At 38.4% G+C, this 19,067-nt stretch overlaps 1 protein-coding gene across 1 annotated transcript in view; it reads right to left on the reverse strand.

Moving 5' to 3' along the window:
• LOC149455906 (uncharacterized) overlaps positions 1-18,682 on the reverse strand; it is a 50,897-nt gene extending 32,215 nt beyond the window's left edge. Inside the window, exon 1 of the mRNA XM_089685744.1 lies at positions 18,334-18,682. Within this exon, the coding sequence (XP_089541870.1) occupies positions 18,334-18,368 (35 nt within the window). The 5' untranslated portion in view covers positions 18,369-18,682. The remainder of the gene's footprint in view (positions 1-18,333) is intronic.
• Between the last annotated feature and the right edge of the window lie 385 nt (positions 18,683-19,067).

Here is a 19,067-nt window from a genome sequence, read left to right on the forward strand (position 1 = left end):
TGTCCAGCCCATTTTTGGAGGTTTGTGTGACATTATGTCGAATTTGCTTTCTTTCCTCCCTTTTTTTGTTTTGTCCCAATACACACAAAGGGAATAAACATGTGTATAGCAAAACATGTGTTAATGCAATACGTTTCGTGAGAAATACATGATTTCCTGGAGAAATATCAAGGGTGCCAACAATTTCGGCCATGACTGTATATATATATATATATATATATATACACACACACACACACACACACACACACACACACACACACACACACACACACATATATATACACACACACACACACACACACACACATATACACTTTTGCACTTTTGGCCTAAAGTTAGACGAAATTAGATTTTTTACAATTTTATTGGACATGTTTAATAGCAAAAAGTCAAAAATTTTGTTTTTCAAAATTGTTGGTCTTTTTTTGTTTACAACACCAACATTTTTAAAAAGCAGAGGTGATCAAAATACCACCAAAAGAAAGCTCTATTTATGGAGAAAAAAACATTTTCCAGTAACGTGGCACCGTATCGCAAAAAATGGCCTGGTCAGAAAGGGGGGGGGGGATTGAATCCTCTGTAGGGTAAGTGGTTAACAAAAACTTCATGCACCAGTTTTCTGCTATATTAATTCCCCTAATTATACTGAAATTTAAAACCTATTAAAAAAAAAACAAAAAAAAAAATTGTGCTGCAGCACTACATCATATCATCATAAGTGCAACTGGACAGTTTTTAGTTCCCCTGCACAATTTACAAATACAGGTGTACCTCGGTTTACGAATTTAATGCGTTCTGTGGGACTTCACGTATTGTGAAAAATTTGTAAACCGAAACGCAGTGTCCCATAGGAATGCATTGAAAACCAATGAATCTGTTCCAGAGGTCAGAAAAAAGTAAAACACAAGTTTTATCTGATCAAAACGCTTTATAAAATGTGCTTTAAAAAAGGCATAAATACTGTACAGGGACATGATTAAAATAAAAAATTTTGTAAATGCATTGAAAACCAATCAATCTGTTCGTGTTGCGAAAGAAATTAGTAAACCGAGGTATTATTTTCAATGGATCTTCATTTGTAAACCAATAATTACGTTAATTGAGGTGTTCGTAAACCGAGGTATGCCTGTTTCTCCTGCAAGTGAATCCCATCTAATGAAGTTTCCTATGATGGTGTTGCAATGATACTGCACTGCTCCCAAATTCAGTAGTGTTCACTCTTGTGTAGGTAGTGCCTGCTTGCACTACGTTATGAAATCATGTTGCAGGGGGCATGGCTTTGTCACTGCTGATTTATAAGCATCTAGTTTGTCAATCAGCATCTGCCAATACTAAGTCATACCCACTGCTTTCTGGATTGACAGCACTGCCTCGGTTGCTGAAATCCTACCACTGTGAGCTGTAGTGTCTGGGAGGGGGGAGTGTGTGAGACACAAATGACAGAGGATTTCACAAAGTCAGGGTAGGTAAAGGAAGTTTACTAGGAAGATTGTGCATCACACAATAACATCATGTGATACTTTGTTTAGATTATTGCATAAGCCTTTACTTGTACTTTAAATGTATAATTAATGTTTTTGTGTTTTATATAAATATTGTATGTTTGTAGCTACACTAAAGAAAACCTAAAATGTGGCAAACTGGGTCCACCATACAATGTGTCAAGGTGTCCAGACCATTAGGGTCAAAAACACATTTAGGCTCCATGCACATTAGCATTTTTTTTCTAAGCTCAAACGCTGGATAAAAAATGCCGGTAATAGCATTTAGAAGAGTCACCATTTTATTAGTGTTTTTATAGTATATATACATTTTAAAAAGCTATTAGGAGTGTTTTAGTAGCATTTCGTGTTTTTTTCTGCTGTAAAAATGCTGCAAAAGAAAACTCTACAAAACAAAGTTTTTTTCTGCTTCAAGAAGCTGAAGCACAAAAAATTGCTAATAGACTAAAGTAGTGTGCATGGAGACATAGGAGAACACTATTGGCTTCTAGGAGCCCAAAAAATTGATAACAGCTTCAAGGAGATTTAAAAAAGCTAGTGTGCATGGAGCCCTAGCAGCATTGCGTTTAGTTCAAGCAAAGTGAATATACTTGTGGCATACTGAAGAAAAAAAAAACAAAACAAAAAAAGCAAAAATCAATGGCAGCCCATTATATTTCTCCTGTAGAGAAGTATATTTCTCCTGAAGGAAGTATCACAAGAATAGTTGGAATCATCTTTTCAATCCTCCAGCCACAGACCAAACTGCTTAAGGAGCCAACATTAGATTTACCTTGACAATACAAAAATTCAATTGAAATCTAATTCACAATCAAGGATTCTAAACACATTTGTCTAAAATACATAAAAAGACTTGTAAACTAGAAGTGTCTTCTATAAATGTAACATTAGGACAGGTAGAAAGTGTCACAGCAACCTGTCAAGTGGTTGCTTTCACTTTTCTGCACAAACTGAAAAAAAATGAGATTTGCAATTTGATTGGCTGCAATATACAAAACACTGATGGGCCCCTGTTTGAAAAACATTTCTAAAGTTGTACACCTGCTACTTTGTAAAACCAATGAAGCCGTCTGTAGGACTAAACTGTGAAAATATGGGCACCTTGCTAAACACCACCCATCCCCCTTACCCCTGTGTACAGAGTTTTATCCCAGCACTCTGGGGCAGATGTAATGCAACGTAATATAGGAACCTACATATAGCAACAATGTAATATAGGAACCTACATATAGCAACAATGTAATATAGGAACCTACATATAGCAACAATGTAATATAGGAACCTACATATAGCAACAACGTAATATAGGAACCTACATATAGCAACAACGTAATATAGGAACCTACATATAGCAACAACGTAATATAGGAACCTACATATAGCAACAACGTAATATAGGAACCTACATATAGCAACAATGTAATATAGGAACCTACATATAGCAACAATGTAATATAGGAACCTACATATAGCAACAACGTAATATAGGAACCTACATATAGCAACAACGTAATATAGGAACCTACATATAGCAACAACTGTAAAGTACAAGCACTTGTAAGCACACACAGTATCTCCCAGAAGTGAGTACACCCCTCACATTTTTGTAAATATTTGATTCCATCTTTTCATGTGACAACACTGAAGACACTTTGCTACAATGTAGTGAGTGTACAGCTTGTATAACATGTAAATTTGCTGTCCCCTCAAAATAACTCAACACACACCATTAATGTCTAAACCGCTGGCAACAAAAGTGAGTACACCCCTAAGTGACAAGGTCCAAATTGGGCCCAAAGTGTCAATATTTTGTGTGGCCGCCATTATATTCCAGCACTGCCTTATCCCTCTTGGGCATGGAGGTCACCAGAGCTGCACAGGTTGCCACTGGAGTCCTCTTCCACTCCTCCATGACGACATCACGGAGCTGGTGAATGTTAGAGACCTTGCGCTCCTCCACCTTCCATTTGAGGATGCCCCACAGATGCTCAATAGGGTTTATGTCTGGAGACATGATTGGTCAGTCCATCACCTTTACCCTCAGCTTCTTTAGCAAGGCAGTGGTCATCTTGGAGGTTTGGGGTCATTATGTTGCAATACTGCACTGCAGCTCAGTCTCTGAAGGGAGGGGATCATGCTCTGCTTCAGTATGTCACAGTACATGTTGGCATTCATGGTTCCCTCAATGAACTGTAGCTCCCCAGTGCCAGCAGCACTCATGCAGCCCCAGACCATGACACTCCCACCACCATGCTTCACTGTGGGCAAGACACACTTGTCTTTGTACTCCTCACCTGGTTGCCACCACACACGCTTGACACCATCTGAACCAATTAAGTTTATCTTGGTGTCATCAGACCACATAACATGGTTCCAGTAATCCATGTCCTTAGTCTGCTTGTCATCAGCAAACTGTTTGCAGGATTTCTTGTATCATCTTTAGAAGAGGCTTCCTTCTGAGACGACAGCCATGCAGACCAATTTGATGCAGTGTGCGGCGTATGGTCTGAGCACTGACAGGCTGACCCCCCACCCCTTCAATCTCTGCAGCAATGCTGGCAGCACTCATACATCTATTTCCCAAAGACAACCTCTGGATATGATGCTGAGCACGTGCACTCAACTTCTTTGGTCGACCATGGCGAGGCCTGTTCCGAGTGGAACCTGTCTTGTTAAACTGTTGTATGGTCTTGGCCACCGTGCTGCAGCTCAGTTTCAGGGTCTAGGCAATCTTCTTATAGCCTAGGCCATCTTTATGTAGAGCAACAATTCTTTTTTTCAGATCCTCAGAGTTCTTTGCCATGAGGTGCCATGTTGAAATTCCAGTGACCAGTATGAGAGAGATTGATAACACCAATTTAACACACCTGCTCCCCATTCACACCTGAGACCTTGTAACACTAAAGAGTCACATGACACCGGGGAGGGAAAATGGCTAATTGGGCCTAATTTGGACCTTGTCATTTAGGGGTGTACTCACTTTTGTTGCCAGCGGTTTAGACATTAATGGCTGTGTGTTGAATTATTTTGAGGGGACAGCAAATTTACATGTTATACAAGCTGTACACTCACTACATCACATTGTAGTCACATGAAAAGACATAATAAAATCTTTACTAAAATGTGAGGGGTGTACTCACTTCTGTGAGATACTGTATACAAATATAACTGGCACCATATACTCCTACAAAAAAATACAAACCAGGGTGGATAAAAATCAATGATTTTTTTTAAAACAATTTTAAAAAATCAGATTTTGATTTAAATCTGATTTTTTTTTATTTAAATCGGATTTTTTAAAATAAAATGCTTTTAGAGGAAAATTACCATCCAAAGGTTATTCCATCATGAAATAAAGATTAGTTTTTTAATTATGTAGAATAAGGCTGTATATGTTTAATTTTTTTGGTAAATAAATTCCATGAATCCATTCACAATGTCATGCTCTTCCAGAGGTTTCTGTAAGATTATTGGGCAGTTTCTCTGCCTACAAGATATTATCACAGATGATTGGTTTACTTTGCAGTTCTCAAAACTGAATTTGACTCAGCGGAGATCACATGCCTCTTCTTCACAGCAAAAATGTTATAACATGAACAGAGTTAAGAAAAAGACCTTCATCCTAACTTCTACAAACCTATGAATACAGAATCAACCCCTTCAGTGCTAAGTTTCAAGAAGTTCAGTGAATAGAATAGAAACAATATTTTTCTGATTGTTTGGAGTGGAATAGATCTGCACAAGAAGAAAGTGAAACTAAGTGTGAGGAGGAAGGGGCTGACAGTCTAAGTTTCTTAAAATATATAAATTTTGTTTAGCCAAATTAGTTACCAAACATGGATGTTTAAGCAAATCACATATGCTGGAATGTTATTGTTTCAGTTGAATAAATCTATTTAAATTGTTATTATTAAGGTAATGATTATTTTTCTCCTTCCTAAGTACAACAGAAAAGTTGTCCAAATATGAATGATTAACCTATTAAACTGGGGATAAAAAAACTAATATGAAAAGTTGTTATTCTAAAAATCTTCATCTACTTGTATATTAAAGTTATACCAGCAAGAATTAGTCTTTATGTAGAAAACTAGGATTTAAATCAAGCCTTACTGACTAGGGATTTAAATCAGTTTGATTTAAACCAAATCCACCCTGATACAAACTATCCGCAGAATGTTTTTAGGATAGGTTCAAACTTGCCTACAGTCTGCAGGGTGTTTGCAGGTGCAGGAACAGCTTATCCCGCTGCTCTTACAAGACACATGGGGCTGCCGGTCATTCTGAATGGAATTCCCATACATCTCAGCCCACAGCACATTTGCGGGTATGGGAACCACAGGGAAACGGCATGGTCAAAAAGACCATGCGGTTTTCCTGCGGTCGTGTTTTTAAAAACGTGCAAGCACCTTTTACCTGCAGGATGCATGGGTACAACAACCCATCCAAATGAGTGGGCTGCCATGCCGAAGCAAACGCGTGCCGCACTGCCTACAGTAGTGTGAACCTAGAGTTCATGTACACACTGATAAGATTATTTATTGTTGTGTCGTTATGCTCATATATAATTCTTACAATCCTGCCTCTGTTTACTCTGACATTCAACGAACTATTTCTATGTTTTTCCTTGCATTGTCTGTAAAACTTAAAAAAAAAAAAAAAAATACACAAAAAACACACATTTCTAAATCTTCTGTGAAACAAAGTAGGTAAAATCCAGTGGCATTTTCTATGTGCCCTATCACAACACAACACTGCGGTGGGTTTCAGTGCATTGACATGCAGCATTTTTTCGCACTGCACCTCATGTCAGCACATCTCAACATAATAGCTCCGCTGAAGTGCATAGATATGAATGAGATGTCATTTTATTAAAGTTTTCCTTTTTTTTTGCCTGCTACACAACAGACACCAGCCTACATGCTAAAAAACTGCCCATTTAGTGTGCAAGCTGATGCGAACCAGCCCTTAAAGTGGCACTCCAGGAAAACAGCCAAACACACAGGAGAAGGAGTTACACATTTACGGTTTATCCAATCAGAAATTTGTCATTTTGTCCAGATGTTCTTCTGATATGAACACCCTTGTTAGTCAAGAAGATCCTTCTGCTGGGAAATGACCCAAGAAAAATCGGAAACTTAAACCATAAAGAACAATTGTATAATTACAAGCCACGTGTCAGGTCTGGCTGTGCTGTATGGAAAAATGTGTGTACATCACAATTATAGGTTACACAGAACATCATATCATTTGATAAGTTCTACAACAAACATTTGTACTTCAAAACTCTATTGTTTGCCTGAAGTTTTGATTTAGTGCACGAATGCACCATTAATGCTAAATCTACAATAAATGCTATTGACATTTTTAAATGTTAAAAGGCATTAGCAGTGATCAGAAAGGGAATCACTGTCTTCAGCCTACAACTCTACAGCATCAAGTACTGCACAGTCCAGCCTATAGCAATCAACAGAAGCTACAGAGAAAGAGAAAGAAAGGGAAAGAAAAAGAAAGAAAGAGAAAAGAAAGAAAGAGAAAAGAGAAAAGAGAAAAGAAAGAAAGGGAAAAGAGAAAAGAGAAAAGAAAGAAAGGGAAAAGAGAAAAGAGAAAAGAAAGAAAGAGAAAAGAGAAAAGAGAAAAGAAAGAAAGAGAAAGAAAGAGAAAGAAAGAAAGAGAAAAGAAAAAGAAAGAGAAAAGAAAGAGAAAGAAAAAGAAAGAGAAAGAAAAAGAAAGAGAAAGAAAGAGAAAGAGAAAGAAAAAGAAAGAGAAAGAAAAAGAAAGAGAAAGAAAAAGAAAAAGAAAGAAAAAGAAAAAGAAAGAGAAAGAGAAAGAAAAAGAAAGAGAAAGAAAAAGAAGAAAAAGAAAGCGAAAGAAAGCGAAAGAAAGAAAAAGAAAAAGAAGAAAAAGAAAGAAAAAGAAAGAGAAAGAAAAAGAAAGAGAAAGAGAAAGAAAAAGAAAGAGAAAGAAAGAGAAAGAAAAAGAAAGAGAAAGAGAAAGAAAAAGAAAGAGAAAGAAAGAGAAAGAGAAAGAAAAAGAAAGAGAAAGAAAAAGAAAGAGAAAGAAAAAGAAAGAGAAAGAAAAAGAAAGAGAAAGAAAAAGAAAGAGAAAGAAAAAGAAAGAGAAAGAAAAAGAAAGAGAAAGAAAAAGAAAGAGAAAGAAAAAGGAAAAGAGAAAGAAAAAGGAAAAGAAAGAAAAAGAAAGAGAAAGAAAAAGGAAAAGAAAGAAAAAGGAAAAGAAAGAAAAAGAAAGAGAAAGAAAGAAAAAGAAGAAAAAGAAAGAAAAAGAGGAAAAAGAAAGAAAAAGAGAAAGAAAGAAAAAGAAAGAAAAAGAAAAAGAAAGAGAAAGAAAAAGAAAGAGAAAGAAAAAGGAAAAGAAAGAAAAAGAAAGAGAAAGAAAAAGAAAGAGAAAGAAAAAGGAAAAGAAAGAAAAAGAAAGAGAAAGAAAAAGGAAAAGAAAGAAAAAGAAAGAGAAAGAAAAAGGAAAAGAAAGAAAAAGAAAGAGAAAGAAAAAGAAGAAAAAGAAAGAAAAGAAAAAGAGAAAAAAAGAAAAAGAAAGAAAAAGAAAAAGAAAGAAAGAAAAAGAAAAAGAAAGAAAGAGAAAGAAAAAGAAAGAAAGAGAAAGAAAAAGAAAGAAAAAGAAAGAAAAAGAAAGAAAGAGAAAGAAAAAGAAAGAAAGAGAAAGAAAAAGAAAGAAAAAGAAGGAAAAGAAAAAGAAAGAGAAAGAGAAAAGAGAAAGAAAAAAGAAAGAAAGAAAGAGAAAGTAAAAGAAAGAGAAAGAAAGAGAAAGAAAAAGAAAGAGAAAGAAAGAGAAAGAAAGAGAAAGAAAGAGAAAGAGAAAAAAAGAAAGACACACACACACCTAAAAGTCAAGAATGTAAATATGTAAGAACCCACTTATATGGGGGAATAATACATATTTAAGACCATGGTACTGACCTAGGACATCACACGGAATAATAATCCAACATAAGAATCATTAGACAAAAATATACAATGGAAATTTCAAACTGTGTAGCTATTAGAAGTAATATTTTTATGACATAATTACAGATCCTACAAAGCAAAAGCAATAATTAGCCCTGCCACCATTGTCCGGGTAAGAAGAAAAATGAAAACACAAACATTTTCTCTGCTTGCATAAATGAGTCACTGCAAATTCTAAATGGTTACTTAGCACTGATTGCATGAATACATTTCAACTTGCAGCTCAGATATTGTGTTTAATACTCAATGAAGCCACAAACTCAGTTTAATGTGGCATTGTAACGGATGTTTTCACTTTACACTGGATGTTGGTTAAGGCTCCATGCACACGGGGTGTTTTAATATCGCTGGTAACGTTAGCTGTGGAAAGTCACGTTAAAAACATGAGTTTTTCAGCATTTTTGCAGTAGTGCTTAGCAGCGTTTTTTCGTGATTATTTTTTTTGCCAAGAACAAAGATTTTTTTTTTTTACTCAAAAAAAAAAAAAAAATCCAAAAACAGGTTTACTGCTGAGCGTTTTTACAGCTAAAAAAAAAAAAAAAACTCTAGAAACACTAGTTTTGGGGGTTTTTTCCAGCCAAAAACCGCTAATTACAGTGTGTGGATGGACAGATAGGATAACATACTGGGGGGTTTACTGGCTGTAGAAAAATCACCAAAAGCCAAAAACAGAAAAACAGCCGCTGTAAAAATGTCTTGTGTGCATGAGGACTAAGAGTTGGCAGTGCTCAGAACCATTGTTGGTACAAAGTTAGTGAAAAGGATTTGGGTTCATATCTTCAAGGTATCAATGCCCACACATGAGCAGTTATTTATGCAGTTGATTGTGAAAAACTAAATGTCATGAATGATAGATAACCACATATCAACACATCTAGTTCTCTCAGTTAATTTGCTTGAGTAGAGTTAAATCTGTTCTACACTGTTCAAAAAAATTAAAGGAACACTTTGAAAACACATCAGATATCAATGGGGAAAAATCTCCTGCTGGATCTCTATACTGATATGGACGGGGTAATGTGTTAGGAACGTAAGGATGGCCCATCGTTTAATGGAAATGAAAATGATCAACCTACAGAGGGCTGAATTCAAAGGCCCCCCACAAATCAAAGTTAAAAAATGATGCAGCAGGCTAGTTTTAGCAACTGAAAATGGTCCTCAGTAGTCTGTATGGCCCCCACGTGCTTGTATGCATGCCTGACAACATTGGGGCATGCTCCTAATGAGACCACGGATGGTGTCCTGGGGTATTTCCTCCCAGATCTGGACCAGGGCATCACTTAGCTCCTGGACAGTCTAAGGTGTAACCTGGCAGCGTCGGATGGACCTAAACATAATATCCCAGAGGTGTTCGATTGGATTTAGGTCAGACGAACGTGGGGGACATTTAATGGTATCATCTCCTTCATCCTCCAGGAACTGCCTGCATACTCTCACCACATGAGGCCGGGCATTGTCGTGCACCAGGAGGAACCCAGGACCCACTGCACCAGTGTACGGTCTGACAATGGGTCCAAGGATTTCATCCCGATACCGAAAGGCAGTCAGGGTGCCATTGTCTAGGCTGTAGAGGTCTGTGCGTCTCTCCATGGATATGCCTCCCCCAGACCATCACTGACCCACCACCAAAACGGTCATGCTGAATGATGTTACAGGCAACATAATGTTCTCCACGGCTTATCCAGACCCTTTCACGTCTGGTCACATGTGCTCAGGGTGAACCTGCTCTTAGCTGTGAAAAGCACAGGGTGCCAGTGGCGGACCTGCCAATTCCGGTGTTCAATGGCAAATGCCAAATCGAACTGTATGGTGCCAGGCAGTGAGCACAGGGCCCACTATAGGATGTCAGGTCCTCAGGCCACCCTCATGAAGTCTGTTTCTGATTTGTCAGACACATTCACACCAATGGCCTGCTGGAGGTCATTTTGTAGGGCTCTGGCAGGGCTCATCCTGTTTCTCCTTGCACAAAAGGAGCAGATACCGGTCCTGCTGATGGGTTAAGAACCTTCTATGGCCCTGTCCATAGAGTCTGCCTGACTCCTTCATGCTCTTGAGACTGTGCTGGGAGACACAGCAAAATGTTCTGGCAATGACACGTATTGATGTGCCATCCTGGAGAAGCTGGACTGCCAGTGCAACCTCTGCAGAGTCCAGGTATCTCCTCATGCTACCAGTAGTGACACGGACCCTAGCCAAATGTAAAACTAGTGAAAACCAGTCAGAAAAGATGAGTAGGGAAAAAAACATCAGTGGCCTCCCCCTGTAAAACCATTCTGGTTTTGGGGGTCATCTCATTGTTGCCCATCTAGTGCACCTGTTAATTTCATTAACATCAAAGCAGCTGAAACTGATTAACAACCCCCTCTGCTACTTAACTGGACAGACCAATATCCCAGGAGTCTAATTTTGATGCTATACTCTGATTAAAAAGTGTCCCTAAAATTTTTTTGAGCAGTGTATATATTTCTAGGAAAACTGGAATCTCCTGCTTTGGTCGCACTACTTTTTAGGCCGGAGAAATCCTGGTTTCCTTGGTTCAGATACCTGCAAATGCCAACCTATGGTATCAGCTTTCATTGTGATGAAAGCTAAAAGCAGTATTAAACCCCCAATATATTGCAGCTTAACAATCCTTGGTTACATCAGTTTTATTTTTTAGGCCTTTTTCCCCCCTCTGTTTTCACATGCTGATCTGGTCAGTAACACACCTCCTGTATTAGAGTGCTCCCACTATGGATGATGATGGAGCACAGGGGGCACCTTTGGACAGCACCAGTCAGGGGAGTGTTAGATGTATTAGCAGATTTAGATACACCAAACATATCACACTTTATAAGCAGTTACAGCAAACTGTTTTTTCTTTTGGGATAAAAGATTTACATATATAAAAGTGGATCATTGTAAGCACCCCTGACAGTTTGTCTCATCTCTGTAACGGATACATCTGCTGCAGAGCTTGTTCTTTTGAAAAAAGGACAACAGACTTACTGGATGTATCACCAGATGAAAATAGAAGTAGTAAAGACTTCATAAAGAAAATGAATGCAGCCATTACATCTAAGAATTAGTAAGCTGCAACATAATAAAATGTTTGATTTGGGTTTAATACAGCTTTAAAATTGACTTCCAGACAGATATTTTATTGCATCTTTATAAAAAGGTGCTTTCTGAATTTTTTTTTTTTTAAACAGGTATGTAGACACTGAAAATCCCACATTTCCTTTCCTGTTAAAAGGGACACTGTCGCTCTACCTGGCTGCTATGCCCTCTATCCTTCTGGCCTCCAGTCTTTTAACATGTTTTAATTACATCCTCGCCTGCTGTAATTAAATCACTGCGGGATGTAAGGGGTAGATCAGGAGTCTCAGACTCCTGTCTAAACAACCCACTATAGCCACATAGGTTGTTTTCATGTAATCGAGAAACAGTCTCAGTTCCGCCCACACTCAAATCCATCTTGTCATGCATTTCCATTTGCATCATGGGAAATGTAGTGCTCTTCGAGAGAGATGTGATGCGCGGCCATAGATAAAGTCTTCTGCCTGGTGCATGAAAGGAGCACAGTTTTCCAAGGAACACAGAGTCACTGTGGCTAGAATTCTACGATTTCTTCAAAAATCATTTTTTACAATTGGCGATTGGCTTAAAAATGGTACCTAGGGAGGGGGAACCATAAATGCTAGTTAGCAGAATTCTGGAGTTCTTCTTAAATTGACTCTGTAGCTTAATGATTTTCCAAATGTTACTCAAAGTAAATACTCCCCTTTCTCAATGCCTAAAACCATTTAATTGCAGAAAACTTGTTCCCTGAAGTCTGTGCAGAAACCTAGGACCTCCCATCTCCTGCGTCTCCCACAGCGCTAAGTGCTTCCTTCTGCTGACCCTCATGTGTCTACAGGACAGAGTAGTGGCATGGAAGTTGAAGGGAAGAACCGCTGAGCGTTGCAGGGGACACAAGAGAGCGATGCTCCCAGAAGTGTTGGTTTCTTAGAGATTGTGGGGGAGATTAGTTCTCTGGAATGGGCAGTGTTCTGTGCCATGGACAGTAGGAAAGGCAAAATAATCACTTGCTTCTTTATAGGCAACATCTATACTTGGAAATGTAATCAACAGTTACTTTAAAACCCAACTCTGGCCATACCATTTTATTATTGTATTTTAGGTTGGGCTACAGAGGAAGGGTGAGAACCTCCAACTTTTATTTTTTGTAGTGTCAGCATTTGGGAGATTTTTGCTTACTTCCTACCCAATAGGAAAGCAGCAATTAAAACATGATATCTTGTAGAGTGATCAAGACTTTGAACCAACAGAATCATTTTTTTGTCCATATTAGGCAGATTCTACTTACTTGTGTCAGTCATGACATGAGAAGAAATATCCCCAAATTTAGACAATATTAAAACCAACCATAACTTCAATGGCAGACAGACAGCATTTAGTACCAAACATTTTTAAATATTCTCTGTTCTAAGAGCAAAAAAAGTTTTTAGCTAGAGCTGGCATTTTTCACTCCATATCCTTGCAGGCAGCAACGAATAACTGGAAGAAATTACAACTGTTTACTTGTCAGCTGTGAGAGAAGAATAGACCAGATTCTCAGTTTTTCTTTTATTTTAGATTTCTTAAAAAGCCTTCTATGTGCTAGCACCCCTGAATCAGACTACTGGCTGCTTTGTAGTGTCTGCAACAGTCTCCAGCAGGTATTTTGGAGGTGGGCCTCCCATCTGTGCATTTTGCTAATGCACAATACTCACATACGGGACACGCAGGCTTGTACTTCAGCAGCTGCAGATCTACTAGTTACCCATTACTCTTAAAATGCATATTTTTCAGCATTTTCAGGTCAATTCTCAAAAAAATATTAACTCACTCTTAATTTTCACTATGACTGATCCACAAAGTAAAATCCCTATGGGGAAATGAACAGCTTTCTACATCTATAACTGAACACCCTGAAAAAAAAAAAAAAAAGTACTTTTAATCCAGGAAGGGCTTAAAGCACATAAAAAAGGTACAGACTGTCTGCTACTACAAAGTAAATTCCAATTCAAGCTGAGCAAAAATGAACAGCTAAAAAATAAATAACTGTCTGCTCGAAGCAGGTGTCGTAAAATGAGCAAATAGGAGCTGCGATCATTTTTTGTACTGCACATCAAATTAATGTGACATCTGTTCTGAGTTGTCTCAACATTTTCAACAAGATATTTTTACACTTCCTATGTGTGTTTTTATTTTTCAACTATTTCACTTTTTACATACAGGAGAGGCTATGTAGGCAGATAAAATGCACTGGCAACCAATAAAACTTTGTTTTCTAGTAATTTTAGACACATCAGCCAACTCATACCTAAAAGTGTCAAAATGTCATTAATCTGTACTATTTTTCAAAATAAACAGAAGCAAGATTTCCTAGGTGGTATCAAAAACATGACAGCAAAATAAGTCACATAAATAGATGCATTACTGAAGAGAGCACTGATAGAAGCGTACAATGCATTTTTAGTGTAACATTAACGCTGAATTACACATTTCAGTATTAAAAACTATCCATTGTCTTTCCATCTTAGCATGGTATCCATTCCAATTATATTCTGATGCTACTCGTCTGCTTGTAATAATGCCGCTGAATATATTCAAACTTGCCAGAGAAGAATACCCTTTAATTCTGCCTGACTTACTGTACACAGAACAGGCAGAAAAGCAGAACTCAAGTGCACAGACCTTCGTAGGAAGAAAAAAAAGAAAGCAGGAATCTGATTGGTTGTGTAAAGACAAATAAGTTAATTTTCTGACGCACAGGGGTTTATTTACTAAAGCTGGAGAGTCCAAAATCAGACTCCCTTCTGCATAGAAACCAATCAGCTTCCAGGTTTCATTGCCAAAGCTTCATTGAACAAGCTGAGGTTAGAAGCTGATTGGTTTCTATGCAGAAGGGAGTCTGATTTTGGACTCTCCAGCTTTAGTAAATAAACCCCACAGAGTCTGAAAATGAATCGGTCAGTACGTTTAATATAAGTGCCCAAGGCTACATGTACACTAAGCTCCCTTGAACGCCAAACTCTCCTGGCAGCTAAAAAGTGCTAAACACAGCAAAAACGAGTAGAAACGCAGTACCGTGTTTAACGCTTGGACTTTTACTCGTTTCATTGGCTAGTGAATTTACCATTGAAATGAATAAATGTCCAAGCACTAAATGCGGCTAGCACAAGTACACACGGTTTTGCCATTTTTTGTGTTTTTTAGCCAAACGTTTTTCTCTTGAACACAATTCTTCTAAATGAAGGAGAGGGATGTTTAACTGCCCCTAAATGCCGCTAAACTCTGATAAAAGCCTATGTGTGCATGAACAGGATTGCACATAGGCTTTTATTGAGTTTAGGGGCTTTGGGAAAAAAAAAAAATAAAAACACAAAAGGCTCCTAAACTCATGTTTAGGAGCATCAGTGTACATGAAGCTGCAAATAGTCATCACCATAAAGTACACAAACATAATATTAGCTCAATCTGAAGTTTGCATACCAAGTGTGTTCAGTTTGGAAGACACCCGACCAGGGGTGGGCTGACAACTCATGGGACCCCCGGGCAATAGGGGATCATGGGGCCCCTGTGTCCTTACTCACACTCAAAGCACACACCTAAAAAAAAAAAGACTACAAAAAAAAAAAAAATTTAAAGAAAAAGTACCAGGGGCATTTCATGGGGCCCCCTACTGACCCCGGGCCCTCGGGCAGTGCCCAAGTGCTCAAATGGTCAGTCTGCCGCTGCTGCCGACATAGAAACTACAGGTATGCGCAGGCATCTTGTGGTACCTCCTTATGGTGAATTATACAGTTTCCAAGTACACTTTAATGAGATCCAGGTCCCACGCTCAGTAGCGGTCTTAGCCCAGAGACTTCCATACAGGTTGTGGAAAACCAGCTTCTAAAGTCAGAACTTTTAGAGAATAGGGAAGGGTTAGGAACATTGTCACCAGGGCTAAAAACAACAGAAAATCAAAAGCAGATTGATCGATAAAGCTATTACAACTGCTTTATTTACAAAGCAAATCCCACCTGAATTTTATTTCGTCAGCTGGAATTTGCCAAGTGCAAGAAAGGAAGAGGCAGCTGTGCACAAGGACAGGGTATACTACACATGCCCGCGTACTTCAATAAAGTCTTTTGCATGCGTAACAAGCCCAGTAAAAATAATTGGTTAAAAGTGTACCCAAAGCCAAAACGTTTTATCTGTCTATGTTGGAGTATAGGAGGGTTAAGACCATTGTCAGGTCACCTGTGTCCAATTGAAGAGATTTCCACTCAATTCCTGTCCTATAAACTCAACAGGATGGGAGAAGATCTCTTTCCCATGTGAGAAAATTCCCTCTTTGACAGTTGTCAAGAAAATTAGTAGTAATTAGAAGACTTCTTCTGTTCCTGTCCTGGTGGAAACTCAGATTTTGATTTTATCTTGGCTTTCATTTCTTGTGACACTGGTCATCAGGACAACTAGAAAAAGTAAATCTTCCCAATGGGGGACGCAGACGACAGCCATAAAAACCTGTCAGTGATTCTAATTCCTCTCCAATATCCAATCCAAATCTAAAAAAGTTTTGCATTCAGTTGTACTTTCAATTTTATTGTTTAACCCATCTATTCCCCCCAGTTATCCACCTACAGTTTATACAAAGTGGTCATAGCACCTATAACTAGATTGTAAGCACTCCTTTAGATTGTAAGCTCTAACGAGCAGGGCCCTCTCATTCCTCCTGTATTCAATTGCATTGTAACTACGGTTTGCCCTCACATTGTAAAGCACTGCACAAACTGTTGGCGCTATATAAATCCTGTATGATAATAATAACTATTCTGCCATAAATGCGTGCCTTAAAGCTGAATCATTTTGTTAAATTTACATTAGGCAAGCTTGGTAAACGATTTATCTTTGCGTCATAAATGGAGGCCCTTTTGGGTACAGTCAGTGCTGTCCTGTTAGGTTGCTGCTGGAACAATTTGCCTTCAGATGCGGCCGCTCAGCCTCTACAAATCTATGACAGGCTCTGCAGGTGTTCACATGTAATCGTACAAGGAATGATTACCTGTGGTTATCGATAGACGAGTGGATGTAAACTGCCCCCAAAAAAGGACTTCTCATGTAATTACCCAAGGAGTGATTTTACATGTGAATCAGGACATAATGAGGTGCCAATGGTACTTTTTAGGAATAAAGTGGAGTTTTGCCCAGAGCAACAAAATGAGATAAAAAAAATAATCTGGTTAATAAAACTACATTTTTGCCCCATTTTGTAGCAGCTGATAGGGAGGCCCCTGTATTGCACTTTGACCATTTTTTGCAGATTACTGAAGGTATCTTCAAGCAACGTTTGCTGCCTGATCTGCAGCGAACATGTTATGCTGTAACTACTTGTGTCAAGTTAACCAAAAAGTCAACATTTTCTGGAGTTGAATAAACTGAAGAAGTTTTGTTTTGACACTACATTACATTACTACTGTAATGACCAGACTTACAAAAAACTGTTTGCAATCTCATTGAAGGCCAGTTTATTTCACACCACACTGCCAATCCAGATGCACACGTTTTGATGTGTTTTTAATTTATTTTTACCCCTTAAATTTTTTTTTTAAAAAAGTGCTCCTGTGCGTTTTTGATGCATTCCAAACACTTGTAAGATGTGTAAGAATCCTTTATTTTTGTTTTTTAGCCCTCCTGTCATTGGCTAGTTGTGTCACATAAATCTAAATACAAAAAAAAAACCAATTTATAGATCGCCCCCTCATGCTCTTGACCCTGGATTCACACTAGCCTGCAGGTTCCAGACTGGTTGCAGGTGTAGAAATCGCACCTGCTCCTGCACTTGCAGCACCCCTAGCGCGATCGCGGCTGTGGAAACCGTAGCGAAACTACACGGTCAAAAAGACCAAGCGGTTTCCCTGAGGATGTGTTTTTGAAAAGGTGCATGCACCTTTTTTTTTTTATGCTTGACACGCGGCACAGCAGCCCATTCAAGTGAATGGCCTGCTATACCCGAGCAAACACAGGCTGCACTGCCCACACTAGTATGAACCGGGCCTGATGGGTGATCCCACTAACAGAAACATTACAGAATCTCTCTCACCAGTGAATAACCAACACCTAACTTATCCAACCAGCAAGGGAGCAACATTACACAAATATTTCTCTGCCTTTTTCAGCGATTCTGCAGATGGCAAGATGCCACGACGACCCCCAGTGGGACATGGCTGCATAGCAAAGGTAATTATATAAAATCTCAGGGTGAATACATTGGAGATTAAAAAAACAAAAAAATGCTATGTTTAAATGTAAAACAAAAAAAAACACAAAACAAAAACAAAAAAAAAAAACCCAACACACAATAGCTACTTTAAGTATACAGTTAGATGAATATACCATATGCATTATGTAAGCAGGTAATGTGAAATGTATGCTAGGCCAGGATTCAGGCAAGGCACTCGCAGCGGAAGCCCAACTTTCTGGATCCTTTTCTATCGCTGGCAATAGAAAGTAAAAAAAAAAAAAAGAAAAACGTTTACAGCAATTTAAGATACTACTTTCTGCTTATGATTGGAAGTCAAGTATATATCAACTTTTGCTCTCCAATTCTCATGGAACTACAAGCACAAGCACCCATTGGTAATCATTCCACAAAAGCAACAAAACTGCCGACTGGTAACAAAGTACACCTTTACAGAATACAGATGAGAAATAAAAATTGCCCCAACTGCTTGAAATGCAAAACACGCTTGTCGCTATTATATAAGAAATAAGAACCACAGTCATTTTCCACAAACAGCAGCAAGCCTCACATAAAGTGAAATAAAATTACATACCTTTGTTCCTGAGAGATATACTGACAAGACTGCATTCCATTAACTGCTAGAAAAATAGCACCTTTTCAATGATCTGTGTTTTAGCGATGATACTGCAGGCCACAGGCCGGGTCCCAAGAAAGAAAAATTCAACAGCAGCACATGATGTAAGGCCCATCTTTTCTCTCATTACCCTTTCAAGAAAATGCTAATTTGATATCTCAAACACAGACTACGAGACCAGACAAGCACTTAAGAGTAAAAATCAGAATCAAACCAAGCATAAGACAGATCAGAGAGCCCCAATTTCCAGCAAAAAAAAAGAAACCTGGGAGAGCAGAATGTTTATACAGGCAGCAAACTCCTGACGCTTCACTCTACACTTGGAGCTCAGGCATCAGGTTTGTCTGTACAGAGAAATTCTAGCAAAAGGTTGGTAGAGAAGCAACCTATCCGAATCAGACTCGCCATATACTCCCTTGTAATCCTCGCAAGCAAGTGGTTACTCATAGTTTGTGTGATTCAGCTGCAGCCACACAAACACAGTTCAGTCTGAATTCAGCTCAGCTACTCGGAACTGACATTTTATCCATACAGGATAGCTTTTAACTGGAATCCTGTAAAGAAATTCTGTATGCAGATGCATGTAACCAGCCTTTATAGTAAAACAAGAGGACAACTTTCCAGAAATCATACGCCTCTGAATAAAAGCATGGTTTAGTATGTAGTCATTACAGTGGCTTTGTTGCGTGGCA

This window comes from Staurois parvus, unplaced genomic scaffold (genome assembly GCF_062004578.1).
Source record: "Staurois parvus isolate SC_StPar_1 unplaced genomic scaffold, SC_StPar_1.0 ptg000383l, whole genome shotgun sequence".
In the NCBI taxonomy this organism is placed as follows: Eukaryota; Metazoa; Chordata; class Amphibia; order Anura; family Ranidae; genus Staurois; species Staurois parvus.